Here is a 15,112-nt window from a genome sequence, read left to right on the forward strand (position 1 = left end):
GGGCTCCCGAAGGGTCCAAACACACCCCGGGCTCAGCTCAACCCACCAAGGTCCCCTTTTCCCCGAACTCGGGTTAAGCCACGCACAGCCAGGCGTGGGTGGGCGAACCCACATGGCACGGGGTTCATAGTGACGCCACTCACCAAGCACCTACTATAAAGTAGGTGCCTCCTGCGTGCGCGTAGGGTGGCCCACGTGGCTGGGGTCCGTGGTGACGCTACTCACCAAGCACCTAGCACCTAAGGTGCGGGCGCCCCCTGCGGAGCTCGGGATCCGTGGAGACGCCACTCTCCAAACACCTGCTTTCACAGGTGCCCCTGCGGGGTGTACTCAACTTACGCATTCATCTGGCTTGAGAACAACTTGAGCGTTGGCTCGGGTTAGATGTCAGCTGCCCATTATGTTTACGCGAATTTCACAAAATCCGCCCAATTGACCGAACAGCCTCTTGACTACTGCTGTCAGAGCGTTTGACTGAAATGATGTGGTTTTCTGATTTTGACGACTTCAAAATCATGGGTGTACCACCGCAACACCCTTTACACACGATTTCGGTACCGCAGGGTGTAAAACAAATGTACGAAGGGTGTAGGCCTTTCCGTACAGCCTTCAATGTTCAAAACTCATCTAATAATGGTTTAGGAAGGGTGTGAGCTCGGAAAAACACCCTCTTAACACGAACATAGGTGTTGACATTTAAGTGTGCCGTTGCAAAGTGTGACTGTCTAGTCAGTGTCGCAACCACTGCAACCTGACCCGAGATTTTCAACGAAGTCGTTCGAGCTCAAGACTCGTCCCAGTTAACGAATTGGCGCGCCAGCCGTTGACAGCAGAACTTCGGGGCCCCAAGTGCCCGCGCAGATTTGTCTCTCGATGCCCAAGGCCCCGGCTGAGAGGAAAGACCCACGGGCAATGACCCGCCATGGGAGATATAAAGCTCCGCTCGTGGTAGAAGGAACAGGTTAAGGCACGTGCAAGCACTCAAGCTAAACGGATGGCCACGCATTACCACAAAATACCGATAAACTAAAACAAAACGCCGTCTCGGCTGCGCGCGATAATTGCGACCACCTTTACAAGTGGCATTAAGGTGAATGGTAGCTGGTCGCGGGCCCGGTTTCCCAGGCTTTTCTATTAGAAACATGTTCGTTTTTAAAGTCGTTTCTGACTCCGCCATGTCATTTAGAAGTTGACACTTGCTGTACGCGCGTTTCTTAGACACTGCTTCCTCATTGGCCCTAGTTTCGTGCCTCAACGGCAGCAATAACATCTTTATAAAGGCGTTGAAGCGGGAGATCTCTCGCGCTTTGTCCAAGCCAGCGTCCACCAAGGTACCAGCAGACGCTCCCAACAAAACACAGGAGAAAGAACGTGCGCACAAGCCCCATGCGAACGAAACACTTTTTGTTTTAGTTGCGCTGGTTGGACGGCGGAGACGCTGTCGGCTGTGGCTACTCAAGCGCGCACCGATAGGACCTTCTCTGGTCGATCGCATCGCAGCTTTCGCCGTGTTGTGTATCCTTCTCACCTATATACAAATATCTTGAACCGTGGTCCTTCCCCAAATTCAATAATGGGCGAAATGGAACAAATATATGTCAGTTTAATTGTATTCATGTTTATGTAGTGTGTTTGATGACAGAGAGTCAAAGTCTTGGAAAAAGAATCAATATTTTCAGCATACCATTTTATTTCAAGGATATCGCAACGCATGGATTTTTTATTAATCCTCACGTGCAACTTTAGGCAGCTTATTTTTGTTAGGTTGTACAATCAGGAGTGTAAACTTCAATCTTATTTCCTGCGCAATATTTTTCAAACTTTTCTTTGCAAGGAGTTGGCGGATCCGAGCTTGCAGCACTTTCTAACAGTAGCAGGTCACAGAAGAGTCCTGAAAATAATATTTGAAGGTTAGCAGCTCATTTTTTTTGCAATGTTGGTTTTTATCTTTTATAGGGGTGCGTATTGTGTAAGGAAGCCTACCGACTAAATACCGATAGCACAAATCTTTAAAAAGAAAAGTGTTCCTGTGAAATGTCTTCAAATTTTGATGGAAATGTTTGCGTTCGTCTCTTAAAAAAGCACTACCACCCCTAAAGTTTTTTTTTTATGTCTGAACCAGTGCAAGCTGATACCGCAACGGGACAAAAAATTTCCCCACGCGCGCGCACGCCATTTAATTTTTGTGTTTATCTCTCTCGCTCCTCAGCTCCTCGCACCTATTAAATTGTAATGTCAAATAGTATAAAATTTAGAACCTTTTTAAGCGACATTTCTATGACATGTAATAACGGCATTCATAAAACACGTTTTTTTAACGCACTTGCGAACGCACTACGGCCCTTTTTTTTTTTTGAAATACCGAAAATCGGAGTCCGCAGTGATGTCGCCCCCTGACTTTTCATCCTCCCTCGGAAAACATGGCGGCGCTCGACGCATGTAGCCGAGGATGATCGCTGAGTTGAGGGATCGGACGAAGTTGTTTTTTTTTAGGTACTTGACGACCTCTAAGACTTCAAAAAGAAAATTGTCAAATGGCCAAAACAACTGGGTTGGTGTCTGTGCACCGTGATTTCAGTTTCTATTCCGCCGAGGCAGCCTTTCACGCAGCAACGGCACGACGTGGCCCCTCACGTCGCTCACAAAAGTCTACTGCGCGTTCTCTTCAACCTCGCACTGTTTAAAATAATTTAAGATCACTAAAAGGGTTCTAAAAGAACTTCAAACTCGAAAGTGAGGCTACGTCTGCCAGCAGACGGTTGTTCGCTGGACGCCGGCGAACACGACTATTCGGGTGGCGGCGGTTCGGATCGGAGGCGTCGGAGAAACTCGACTCGCGTGGGGGCTCAATATTTGACGTCACTGCACTCGCACGAATCGCGCGGCAATTCCAAATTCGGAATTTTAATTATTATTATTTTTTTTTACAGATACTGAATTTTTATGTCTCGAATTTGGAGGGTAATGCCCAAAAATCATCACTCGTTTCAAATAAAAAAAGGCTCATTTTGACGTGTCAGTGCCCATTTAACAAATAAGAACATCATGATGGTACGTATAGCTTTAGTATGTAAAAACACGAATCAAAGTCTAAAAACGCCCAATAAACGCAAATAACTTCTGTAGTATATTTCTTTTATTAAGTAGAACATGCCGCTGTTTTGTACAAAGAATATTCACCTCAATTAGCATTGGAGCTAAAACATTGTCAATTACATTATTTATATTACTAAATGCATATGCGAGTTCCCACAATTTATTCATTTGTTAAGTTTAACTTTCGCGATGCCCTTAATTAGCCCGTTGTCTGAGTGCCACCGTTAGTGGTACATTCGATGCATCGTACATATGCAGGGTGAAACAAGAAGACGCCAGGCTCTTTAAATCGACCGGAAAATTCGGTTTCTTAACCTGTCGGTCTACGACTTTGTGCAGCGTTGCCCACAGATGGTGCATCTTTTTTTTGTAAAATTTGCGAACAGCGAACTTACCCGAGGAAAAAGTAAAGAAAGAAAAAGGCTTAGCTCCTATGGAAACGCAGCGACGCCACCGGTCTTCAAACAACACGGCGCCGTTTTGCACGACAGACAAGAGATGGCGCAAGCGGTCGCGACGCCAACTGCTGCCAACGAACGAGCAGACGACGCCGAGAACCGGCGTTTTTAGCAGACAAGGAACTGCAGTTGCTTGTTGTTACCGCGCCTGTTTTTGTTTCTGCAACTGTCGCCGTTTGCGGAACGCGCGCCGCTTTTGAGTCGAAAAGATCGTCTGCTAAAAAGGCCTGCTCTCGGCGCCGTATACTCGTTCGTTGGTGGCGTTTGTTGCGCCATCTCTTGTCTCCCGTGCGAAAGGGCGCCGTGTTGTTTGCAGACCGGTGGCGTCGCTGCGTTTCCATAATAGCTAAGCCTTTTTCTTTCTTTACCTTTTCCTCAGGTAAGTTCGCTCTTCGCAAACTTTACAAAAAAAAAAAAAAAACACCATCTGTGGGCAACGCTGCACAAAGTCGTAGCGCGATAGGTTAAGAAATCGAATTTTCCGGTCGATTTAAAGAGCCTGGCGTCTCCTTGTTTCACCCTGTAGAACTAAAAAAAAAATGTGGATTTTATGTAGGATACAAAACTTTTTACTAGTTTTTTATGAATAAATTTTGACTATAGTATATCCATGCATTTCGAATATTGTCGTGTGGCAAAAGCTATGGATAAACTAGGGGTGGGCGATTAGTTGAATATCGAATTATAAAACCGATTAATGATTGTCCGAATAATCCGATTCAATTTACATATTCCTTGAATTTGGGTTTTCGAATATTGAGACACATGGAATATCAGTACCGCAGGCAAAAATCTTGGTTTATTGAGGAACGCTGTTCAAACAGTAAAACAGTCCTGAATGACCTGTTTTGTATCTAAATCAAGCCTGAATTCAAAAGCTGTGACTAACGAACCATTTCGGCAGAAAGTGTCTTGTTTTTTTGTGTCCCTCGAACAAAGCAGTGATGCTCTCAGTTTCTTGAATGGGCTTGACGAAAACCCGTAAACTACGCGTGTCGCCATTTTGAATTCAATAATTTTGCGTTACTTGCAATGCACCTCTCGGTATTCCATTCCCATTATAAGTTCTTACGCCTACAATATAGCAAATTAATATTAAAATACAAATACCACCAATAACTGAATCGGCCCCTTCCGTTTACCCGTTGCTCCCCGCGGCATTGAGCGTGGTGTCACGGTAAGTGACGCAAGATGTCACCCAATTTAAACAGTTCAGCTGTGTCTTAAAGGGAAGCTGAAGCGGTTCTGTATTTTAGAAGAAATACCTAAACCGTCTTTATCTGGCATCTAGGATTACGAATATCAAGAAGAGATGTCCGATTTATGTGCCAAGTAGCCAGAACAGCACATTCAAAATAGCCCCGAAGCTTTTCCTTCCAAGCGCGTTCGGTGAGAGGAAATATCGTGACGTATTATGCAGAGAAATCAACATCTCCGTACCTTCCACAAGTCTGAACCAAGGAGTCAAAAACGCTGCAAGCATTCCGTTACAAGCAGCAAGCGCAAGGCAGTTGAAACCTCTAAGTCTGATGTCACGGCCACCGGTTTTTTTTCGGGCTTTTTCGCATTTCTTGATGTGTTCGGATCAAATGCTTGTGATATTCAAATTCACAGTACAAAAATACGCTAGAATTCACATATAACTCGTTTTTTTTTTTTTGGTTCACATCTTCAGCTTTCCTTTAAGGTTGCCGTTTAAGTGTGGTCATTAAACCGTTTCATTCGTGCAAGCATTTTTGTTCTGCGTAATCTGTAGCAGAACAAACATGCACGCCTCTTTCCCATGAATGCGAATATTTTTATGAAAAAAAAAGTTTTGGTATTTTTTATTGATTTGTCATTTGGCTTTTTGATCAATATTAGGTACTGGTTGATTCTAACTCAATTCGAGCTGAAATTTCACTATTCGCACACATCTAGCATTAACTTCTAGAGTCCGAAGAAAATCCATCGGTTCAGAGAGTATTAACTCTAACTGAAATACTGTATCCGACAAAGCATACTTCTCAAGAGTTCTAGGTACAAATCGGCTCTTTTTTCAAGACTGACGGAATTTCCCTAGGAATGTGCGCTGAAATGTCCTACACCGAAAAGTACGCGCACCAAAACGTTCGTGCACCAAACTGTCTGAACCAATAGTCCGCGCGCTTAAAAGTCCGAAACGCCCTACACCGAAACGCCCTACACCGAAACGTCCTACACAAAAATGTCCGGATCCTGGATGGCGGGGAAAGGGAGGGTGGGGGGGGGGGGGGGGGGGTGTTCTGGCTGAGATACTACGTGACGGCCGAAACGTCCCCAGATCTGTTTCGTTAACCCACTATTTGCTGTCGCCACAAAATGAACTTTTCGCAAATGTACATCTATTTTCTCATAAAAGAGAAAAAAACAGTTAACCTCGGCGTGATCGCGCTGGCGCTGGCGCCGTCTGTGGAGTAGCCTGAGACACTTGCAATTTTCATATCGTGGGTTGGGAAAGCAGCTACGTAGGCTGTCCTTGGCTGGTTATGGCAGTTATTTTGTATCTTCTATTATCCTTCGGTTGCTAAAGCGCAGTGATGTCAGAAGAGCTGACGCAGTTGATAAGAGAAAGGTTGTCTCTCTTCCGTATTTCCATGACCTGTCTCAAACCTGAAGGCCTTCAAAGGAAACTTGGTATTACTTTACTTTTTAAACACAATTTTTCTCTGAACAGATTAACTTTCTTTTTAGCGGAGGGGAGTAAGTGGCTGTAGTAAGGATCATAGGGAACCTTCAGGGAGTTGTGATCTTGGTGTAGTTTACAAATTTCCGGTAAAGTGTGGCTCTTGCTATGTAGGCCAGTCTGCTAGGTTCATAAACGACCGACTGTGTGAACACAACAGAGCTGTTAAACATCGGAAAGAGGCTTCCGAGTTGGCCAAACACATGTCCAAGTGCGTTGAATGTAGTGTTGTGCAAGACACTGAGATTCTATGTAAGCAAAGAGACGCCTGTAAACGTCTTGTAAAGAGTCGTCGATGATTTACTGGAATAGGGGATTTTTTCACCAATATGTCCGTTGCACCTGCCGACACAATTAAGATGTTTCTTAGCACTTCGATTTTTTTAGGTACTTTGGACTAAGTGTCCTCAGGTCGGCTGCCGGCCGGGGGCAGGGGGTGTAGTTGAAGTGCTCATCTTGTTGGTGTCTTAGTGTTGGTTGCCTGCCTTTAGCGAGTGCTTTGAGTCTTCCGGGGCTTTGTTGTGTCCTAAAAACTAGTGTCCTCTTGTCGGTCGTGTGACCTCAGTCAGCGTGTGTCTCCTAAAGCGATCCAAACCAACACGTTTTTGTGCGCGCGTAGGTCATGCACTTCCCGGAAGTTGCGTATTTTGTGAAGTTTTTGCTGTTTCCGTTGCGCTTTCTGAGTCACAAGCATGAGCGTTGGTTAGGACGGTGCGCTTTTGGGCGAGCGGAGGGCATCTGCGCCAGACGGCGAAGAAACGCGGAGCCAGAACTGGTGCCCTCCACCGATAGGCCGGGGGTTTACGCGCACGAAAACGCAGCGCGTTTTCGTGCGTGTTCAGGAAAAGTTGAAATCATCCAACTTTCTAATGCGCGCCCGGAAGGTGCAAGGAATTAGCGCGGCGTCACGAAATACGCAATTCCCGAGAAGCGCACGACCTGTGCGAGCACAAAAAGGTGTTGGTTTGGATCCTGCTTAAGAGCTTGTGGGCCTATTTAAGGATCCGGTCTGGCAAATAATTCTTTAGCTGCATTCGGAGTTTCGTTTCTGAATGTCCTTTTTTTTCCCCCGCTCCAGGGTTACCGTGTCTATCCTTAACCAGCTCGCCTGCCTAGTTGCTGTAAGTTGACACTACTTATTTCGATTGCACTAAAGCTCTTGATCTTGCAGATCATACGTTGTTACTTGCCAAACTCTCAGCATTGGGCATGACTAGCCTGTTTTGCAATTGATTGTCAAGTTTTCTTGGTGGAAGACCAAAACAGTGCTTTATGATAGGTGTTTTTCCACCTTGTACGTTTTAGAAACTGGAGTGCCTGGGGTGTCCTATTTTAGACCACTGTTATTCAACATTTTTGTGCTGCAAATTGCAGATGATGTAAACTTTATCGCGAAGTTCATGAAACTGCTGACTGCCAGATGACGCAAGACGATATTAAGGAAGTTCTATATTGGTGCTTGAAAAATAATTTGGTACTTAACTCCAATGAGATCAATGTTGTTTCCCCTACCAGACAGAGAAGCTGAATTGAATGCCCGTATACCATGTTAGGTTCAGCTATCACGAGGTTGGTACACTTCGTGATCTGTCATGACCTGTCGTGACGTATCATGTGCTAGGGGGCGTTATTTCCCGATTGACGGGAATTGCTGTACTTCCGGTAGCATAATTTCGCACCCTTGTTTTGTCCAAACTAGAGTTTTGCTCAGTCGCATGAAACACCACTGGAACGACGCTATCGTGTATTTTAGAAAAGGTGTCGCGTCGACTCGTGCGTATTGTTTGTGCCAGACGGGTTTAGAGGTGCATTCAATTTGATTATGAAGACCTACTTAGTTTGCTTGATCTTGTACCCTTGTACGAAAGAAGATTAAAGCGAGACTGTATTTTTGTACAAGATAGTGAGCGCTGGGCTGCATGTACTCTTGCTTTTAAGTGGAATTACTTTTGTGTCCCTCTGAAGTGTAGATCTTTATTTATTTTTACCCGCATTAAGTTGGTGTCCTCTCCCTTATGACACGTGTATAGCTTTTTTAAACTAATAGTGGGAGTCATTTAGACTTTAACCAGAATTAATAAATAATTAGTCTTCCACGCGTTACTCTTTTCTTATTGGCTCGACTATTACTTTACAGGGTTAAGAGCCATTTCTCACAAATTTTGTGACCCTTGTGTATTGTTTTTAAGACAAAGTGAAGCACGGAATTGATGATAATTAGGCAAAATTGGGACACAGTGTGCCCTAAGCACGAACGAAGTCGGGCAGCGTGATGCTGTTTATGACGAAGCCCCTGCTGAAACTTTCGATTAGGAAGTACATTTGATCTCGGAAATACTGCAAAGCCATTCCTCTAGTGAAATACAGTTCAAGTGTCATATCAAAAATGGCGCGAGCGTGCCGCTCTACTCCCTCGTCGTAAGAGATCACAGTGTGCCCTAAGAAAAACGTAGACGGGGAGCTTGGTCTTGTTTATGACGAAGCCCTTGCTGAAATTTTCCACCTGGAAGTTGAATGTCTTAGGCAAGCTAAAAGGACATCGTTGCACGCATCATTTTACATTCAGATATATGTTTAATGTTTATAACCGAGCCCGATATATACGCATTGCGCGTATTTATTCTCTTTATTTTGATGTGTCTCGCATTTTCGCTGTACTTGGTATTATACGTCGTTGCGCATACACTAACTTTGACTATAGCGAAATCGTTGACTGCATATTGTAAACAAATTGAACAACTCAATACATTCTAGACTTAATATCGAGTTTATAACGCGTTACAAGCCAGCAAGAAGCATGAGCTTACCTCCACCTTTTTTCGTTATTCTTATAATTGAACAGTCCTCGTAGTTAGAGTAGAGAAGCTTGTGTTCTTGTAGACCATCAACTGAAAAAAAGTATAACCTTTACGTTTAAATTATGTTCTATTATTTCTGATAAAATCGCACAACAGTCTTGTTGTAAGTACAGCCGCTTTGTTGGAAATTCGCGAGACCTAGTGTTAAAGAAAGTCTTCAAATTTCATATGCCGAGATATTTGTACATGTGTACATTTTTATATTTTTGTTGTTAAGTTCTTGTGTATCCCTAATTAGTACTTTATGCTCAGAAACATTAGTTCTGTCCGCTAAACTGCTTCTCTAGGTATTACCCCCCCCCCTGGTTTCATATTTCAAGTTCTCAATAAAAGGGAAAGGGTTCGCGAGTATGCTGTATAAGGAATGATTTCCATGATGTGATACTTATTACCAATTCGCTGGATTACGATATAAAATAAAGGTTATGTCATGGCAATTAAAGCGTAATTGTTTTAGTTATTTTAAATGCTTGAATACTTATTAGAAAAAAACATGCAGCGAGAACATCTATGGAGGTATCTTGTGTTTTATTCCGTGAAATGTAATCACGATTGAGCGAAACAATCTTTTGAACCACACGGTGTATCCTTCTTATCTCAAGCAAGCCGCATCTTGAGTTTCCTTGTGTTTTGAAACACTCAATGCCCCCTTTCCGAGTTTCGTGTTATAAATACAAATAAAAACCCAGTTAACAAAGTCCCGGCCTCTTCGGAGGAGCTATAAATATTTACTAAAGTCACGTTGTACGGAAATCGTGATTGCATTTACATGTTTTTCCAAACACGGCACTCGCCAAACTTATGTTTTAGAACAATATTAGAACATTGATTCTTCAGTTCTGTGCCTATTAAAACACTACATACGCATGTGACTTTTAAGCTACATTTTATATGCAGGCTGTCCAACCGGTTCTTAATCCGGTTCGATTCAGGTTAGGATTCAGTAACTTTTCGTTTTGTTGCGGTTCGGCTCCAGTTTAGTGACGCATTCGAAATATTGGTTCAGTTACCAGCTTCACCAAGCGAGAACAGGTTCAAACCTGTTCTTTACTCTACCTAAAACATTATCACCTGTGCGTTTCCCGACTAAACAAAACAAAAACAAAAACAAAAAGTTCAAAGCTCCCTTTCATTAAGAAGAAAAAAAAAAGCGTGTCCAACAAAGTGTCATCTGCATTAAAATTTAGAAACAGCTAGTTATTTAAAGCCGCGGTGCTGAGAAAACAAGAACAGCAAACAAATATCTGCTTAACAATTTAATTTCCTTATCCTAAATTTTTTAAACACTAACATTATTCTATACAAATAGCTTGGTGATGCAGGCGCTCTGAAGTAGTGCTCCCGTGTAAGCTAATATCAGTCAGAACGCAGAGTGACACGCTGGCACTATATTGTTACGAATGACAATCGATGAGGCGACGAAAACTGAAACAAACAGCGTTTAACGCGGTGAACTTGCATCTTAAGCAAAAAGGAAACAGAAGATAACAATGCCGCGTCGCGAGCGTCGATGGCGGCGTAGCGGCAAGATCGTACGCAGGGGCGAGACTGACTCCGGCTTGCCTCGCGAAGCACTTTTTGTAGCCGCGTGGGTTTCTGGAACATTCGGCCTAGAAAGTTCAACGCGTAGAATATTCGTAACTCGATCAGACGAAAAAGTTCTCGAAGTTTTCGAGTACTCCAAGCAGAAAGAATAAATAAAAGAGCATTCCGCTCTCTGGAATCGAAACCAGAACGTCTGCGCAACAAATAAGCACGGTAACCATTCGGCCACGTACGCTCTCGCTCAGCGACCCGCGTGGCAATATAGCATGCATTGTACTCGCAAATTATTCTTTCGAGCATCTGGTGACAAAGTTCAAAACTAGAAAGACAGAAAAAAAAGCAATCAAAAGCTGATTCTAACAGAAAAAAAAGAGAGAAAGGAACGGGCAGCATGCCGCACTCTAAACACACACACAAAACAATATTTTCCAGAGTGCCGGACGAGTGGCGCCCCGGCGACCGGCACCTCAGCCTAGTGTCGCGACTTGAACCTCTCGCGGCTTTGCACCTCCGGTTTTTGCCGCCGCAGAAGAGACACACGCTGATAGCCGGCAATCTTTTTAATGCGTTAGCATCAGAACGCTCATTTTCACGACTAGCCGGCGGTGTCTTATGTCTGTCAGTGCCGGCGAGAGAGGGAGAAGAAGGGGGAGAGGGCGACGCGTGGGACGCACCCATTGGTCCGATGCTCTGACGTCCGAACGCGTCAACCTCTTCCTCTTTCCCTGGCGCACAGAAATTGACAGACACCACCGGGTTTTCGTCAGAACGAACCCTTTCGTTTTCGGCAAAGTCACGTGCACAGCTTGCGCGGAGCCATGCGAGGAGGAGGCACCGCGCAACACCTCCTAGATAACAAAGCCGCAGTCCTGAATGAGGGAACTTAATCACAAAAGGGCAGCGCTGGACACAGATTGAAACGAATGCTGCGCCAGCGCTCGGCTTCGAGTCAAGTTTGAGCCGAACGTTGACACAATCGTTGTGTTTTATCTCTGCCCGGCGTTGGCCTTGGCTGATGACGACTTCTCATTCAGCACTATGGCTTTGTTGGCGTGCTCAGTTTCCGCTCTGCCGTCGCCGCTTGTTCTCCGCTCTGGGTTTCCGTAGTAGATTTGCGTGGGCTCTGATGTGAGTGCGTAGTTAAAACAATGAATGCGGTTCACTTCACAAGTGATATAAGTGAGATTCCTTTCACGAGTGATCTAAATTTCTACGAGTGATATGAATGACCGTATCCAAGGGCGTCGACCTAAACTGACAGGCAGAGTAGAAAAAAGAGGAGAAATAGATTACAGCAAGATCCATTGATGGATTCGTAGGGAACCCGTTGGCATGACCCTTGGGAAACGCCACACACGTCCCGTTTCGGGAAACCCTAACACTGACCCCGTAACGAGGCTAAAAAAAACGCAGCAAAAATAGAGGGAAAAACAAAGAAAGCCAAAAGAGAAAGGTGAAGGGGTCAGGTTAGCGTTTCCTGAAGGCTGACGTGTGTGGCGTTTCCAAGGGTCGTGCTAGCGCATTCCCTGAGAATTCACCAAAAGATATTTCTGTAATTTTTGTTTTGACTTTTATGTCTGGTTTCTTCTTCTTTAAATAGCACTGCTTTGACCTTTTGCACTTTATGATACACCGCAGAGGACAAAAGTCATTGAAAGCCAATGCCGTGTTGTGGGAGCGTCATGTGACCTTCGGAAGAGACGCAGGGACGCGCTGAATGTGGTACAATCAGAGCGCGGGATTGGTGGGGGTACATACGTCAGCTGCCCTCGATGGCAAAGTGAAACAGAGTAGAGCAGCCAAATGCAGGAACTCGAGCATGTACGCACGCTTACACGCACTGAGGTTAACCTCTTCGCATAGTCAGGTAGAAGTATTCTAGACCGACAAGCAGGCACCAAGTCCTCCTGCACTCATTTTGTATTTTTCATCAGTACATCGCAAGCTTGAACTTAGTTCTGCTTTTTTTTTTTTTAAATTGTATTTGTAGTGCAAGACAAGCAAAAATCGAAAACGTGCAGAGACGTTTCTTTTATATTATTTATGATTACTACATTGGCCGATGTGTTTATTATGAGTATAACAGCCTCTTACGACGATTTGGTTGTACTATACTAAGCCCGAGTAAAGGCACCATATTTTTTAAAAGTAGCGCAAGGTGCGTCGATGCAAGAGGCACTTGCAGCCTTTGGGAAGATCATGGTGGTACAGCGCAGCACTGAGCTACATTTCAGACGACATGTTTTTACCAGAAGAGGCTCGTGGCACGTGTCTCCAGCAGTTCCACTACAATGAATGGCGCCACTTTTATCAGGATAGAGGGGCTTCAAGCTCGATATGACTTGAGCGCCATCTAATGTTTTTTGTATAAATGCGTTCATGGTCGAATTGATTGTTCAACTCTCACATCAGCTCCTAATATATATCTACCGGGAGTTGTTTTGACGGTAAATCCCACTTTTTCAATTAAAGTAATTAACCTTTCCATTCCGATGAACCGCATCCAACATTTTTATAACACGTTCAGTACAACCTGCATTGACATTTTCAACTAAAGTGTTAAAGCGTTTAGGCGTTCAATGGCTGATATTTAACTGTTACCTATTTCCTATTCCCCCATAATAGATATTAGCTGTTGCACGTGACTTAGATTTCTTTTGTGTGCCCCTTTAGCGGGAAAATTTTCCGCTAGGTTTAGCGGAAATCTTTCTTCGATAAATTTAACGGAAAAATTTCCCCGCTAAATTTAGCGGGGACAACTCCCATAATGCAACGCACTTGGTTACGCCGACGCCCATGGCGACGCCGACAGCGACCTCGTTCAACCCAGACACGGGCACCTAAGAGCTGCGCTCTAAAAGCGGGGAAGGCATTTTGACTCTAATGCTTGCTCATGCTCATGCCCGAGCGTTGTGCGCTGAGCTAGCACATGGCAGGGCACGACCTGTATTGGACGGCCAGATTTGCCTAGTTTCAGGGTTGGGCAGTATCGCGATACAAATGTATCTCGATAGTATTTCAGAAATACATTTTGTATCTGTATTTCTGTATCGCGATACATTTTTGTCACCAGTATCTGTATTCCTGTCACGAAATGCTATTGAGATGTTACTTTGTATTGCGATACAATCAAGATGAAATGTATTTCGTTACATTTCTTGAGAAATACCCCCCCACCCCTCAAAAAATAAAAAATCCGAACGTTTTTTTTTTGTTTTTGTTTTTGTTTTTTTACTTCTGGAGGGCGCGAGGGTCAGCTAGATACTGGGGCATTGTGACTATGCTGACCAAGGTTCCTTCCGATTCTCCAAACTATTTTTCTATGCGTGTTCTTCTCTCTTCTGAGAAGTGTTGCGTAGTCGGGGACTCGAACCAGGTGGCGTGCCAGGAGTGGAGTCAGAGCATCTTCTGTCACATGCCGTATCCAACGCCCGCTGCTAGGCGTCTCTCTTGCCTCGGCGTACACAGTACACGCAGCCGGCAAAGCTGAGTCACAGTCCATTGCAGCACGAGCCTGCCGGTTGTCAACTTAGAAAAGTAGGATGACTCACGCAGTGAAGTTCAACACTTATACGAATGCATCTCCGGCTGCGCCCGTAATATTGCACGGCTCAACACGTGAACATGATCTGCTGCTCTGGTGATCCAAAACCCAGGACGGAGACCAGACGTGGCCTCGCTGTTCCGACCCAGACTTCGTACACCTGCGACACGTCTCAAGCGCGCTGTTTCTCGGAGAGCTCGCACCTCTATCGGCAATATCAGGTCCCAATCCACGAGGTCTATGTTTGGATGATGCTACGCGAAACTTGAGGACTGCAATTCATGCGTCGGTGGCGGAGGGTCGGCAGGAGGACCTTCACAATGGGGATGCCACCGTGTGGCTTTTTACCCGTAACAGAAGACAAGACATGTGTTCCAGAATGCTTCAGGTGGTCCACTATTTTCAAAAATATAAAATGGCACTGCCTGCACGGTCTTCAACGAGGTAACTTGCAACGAAAGTATGTTTTGTCCTTTCATATACAGCAGCGTGGTAAATTTACATATTCAAGGCCACACCTACAGATAAAGAATACCAGTTCATTACACCGTGACGTTATGTGATCAATGTTGGCAGGGGCATGGTGACGTTTTGATGGGGTTTAGGGTGACATAGAAATTATTTAGAGGTCGAAGCCTTTTCGCATCCCCCGTCAGACAGACAGGAAGAGACCGGGGTCCGTCCTTGATGGAAGGTTTTTTTGAGCCCATTGAAGACTTCTCGTCGTCCGAAACCACTACCTTCAAGGCAAAGTGCCAAGCCTACGGGAAAGTAATTTCGGGATCAAAAGCTTCCACTGCAAACTTCAAGCTTCATCTCAGTTAGCATCTCAAACAAATTTGAAAAATGATTGCAGTATCAGTATTTCTGTATTTGTATTTCTGCCTCGCTAAAATGCATTCCTGTT

The 15,112-nt window shown here is 44.6% G+C and overlaps 1 protein-coding gene across 1 annotated transcript in view; it reads right to left on the reverse strand.

The window, feature by feature from the left end:
- Nucleotides 1–1,760: 1,760 nt before the first annotated feature.
- The window catches only part of LOC115325567, a 40,189-nt gene continuing 26,837 nt past the window's right edge, over nucleotides 1,761–15,112 (reverse strand). Inside the window, exons 4-5 of the mRNA XM_029986304.2 lie at nucleotides 9,066–9,146; nucleotides 1,761–1,891 (exon numbers count right to left, since the gene is read on the reverse strand). Coding sequence (XP_029842164.2) covers nucleotides 1,761–1,891; nucleotides 9,066–9,146 — 212 coding nt within the window. The remainder of the gene's footprint in view (nucleotides 1,892–9,065; nucleotides 9,147–15,112) is intronic.

Source organism: Ixodes scapularis, unplaced genomic scaffold (genome assembly GCF_016920785.2).
Source record: "Ixodes scapularis isolate PalLabHiFi unplaced genomic scaffold, ASM1692078v2 PGA_scaffold5__190_contigs__length_132052651, whole genome shotgun sequence".
In the NCBI taxonomy this organism is placed as follows: Eukaryota; Metazoa; Arthropoda; class Arachnida; order Ixodida; family Ixodidae; genus Ixodes; species Ixodes scapularis.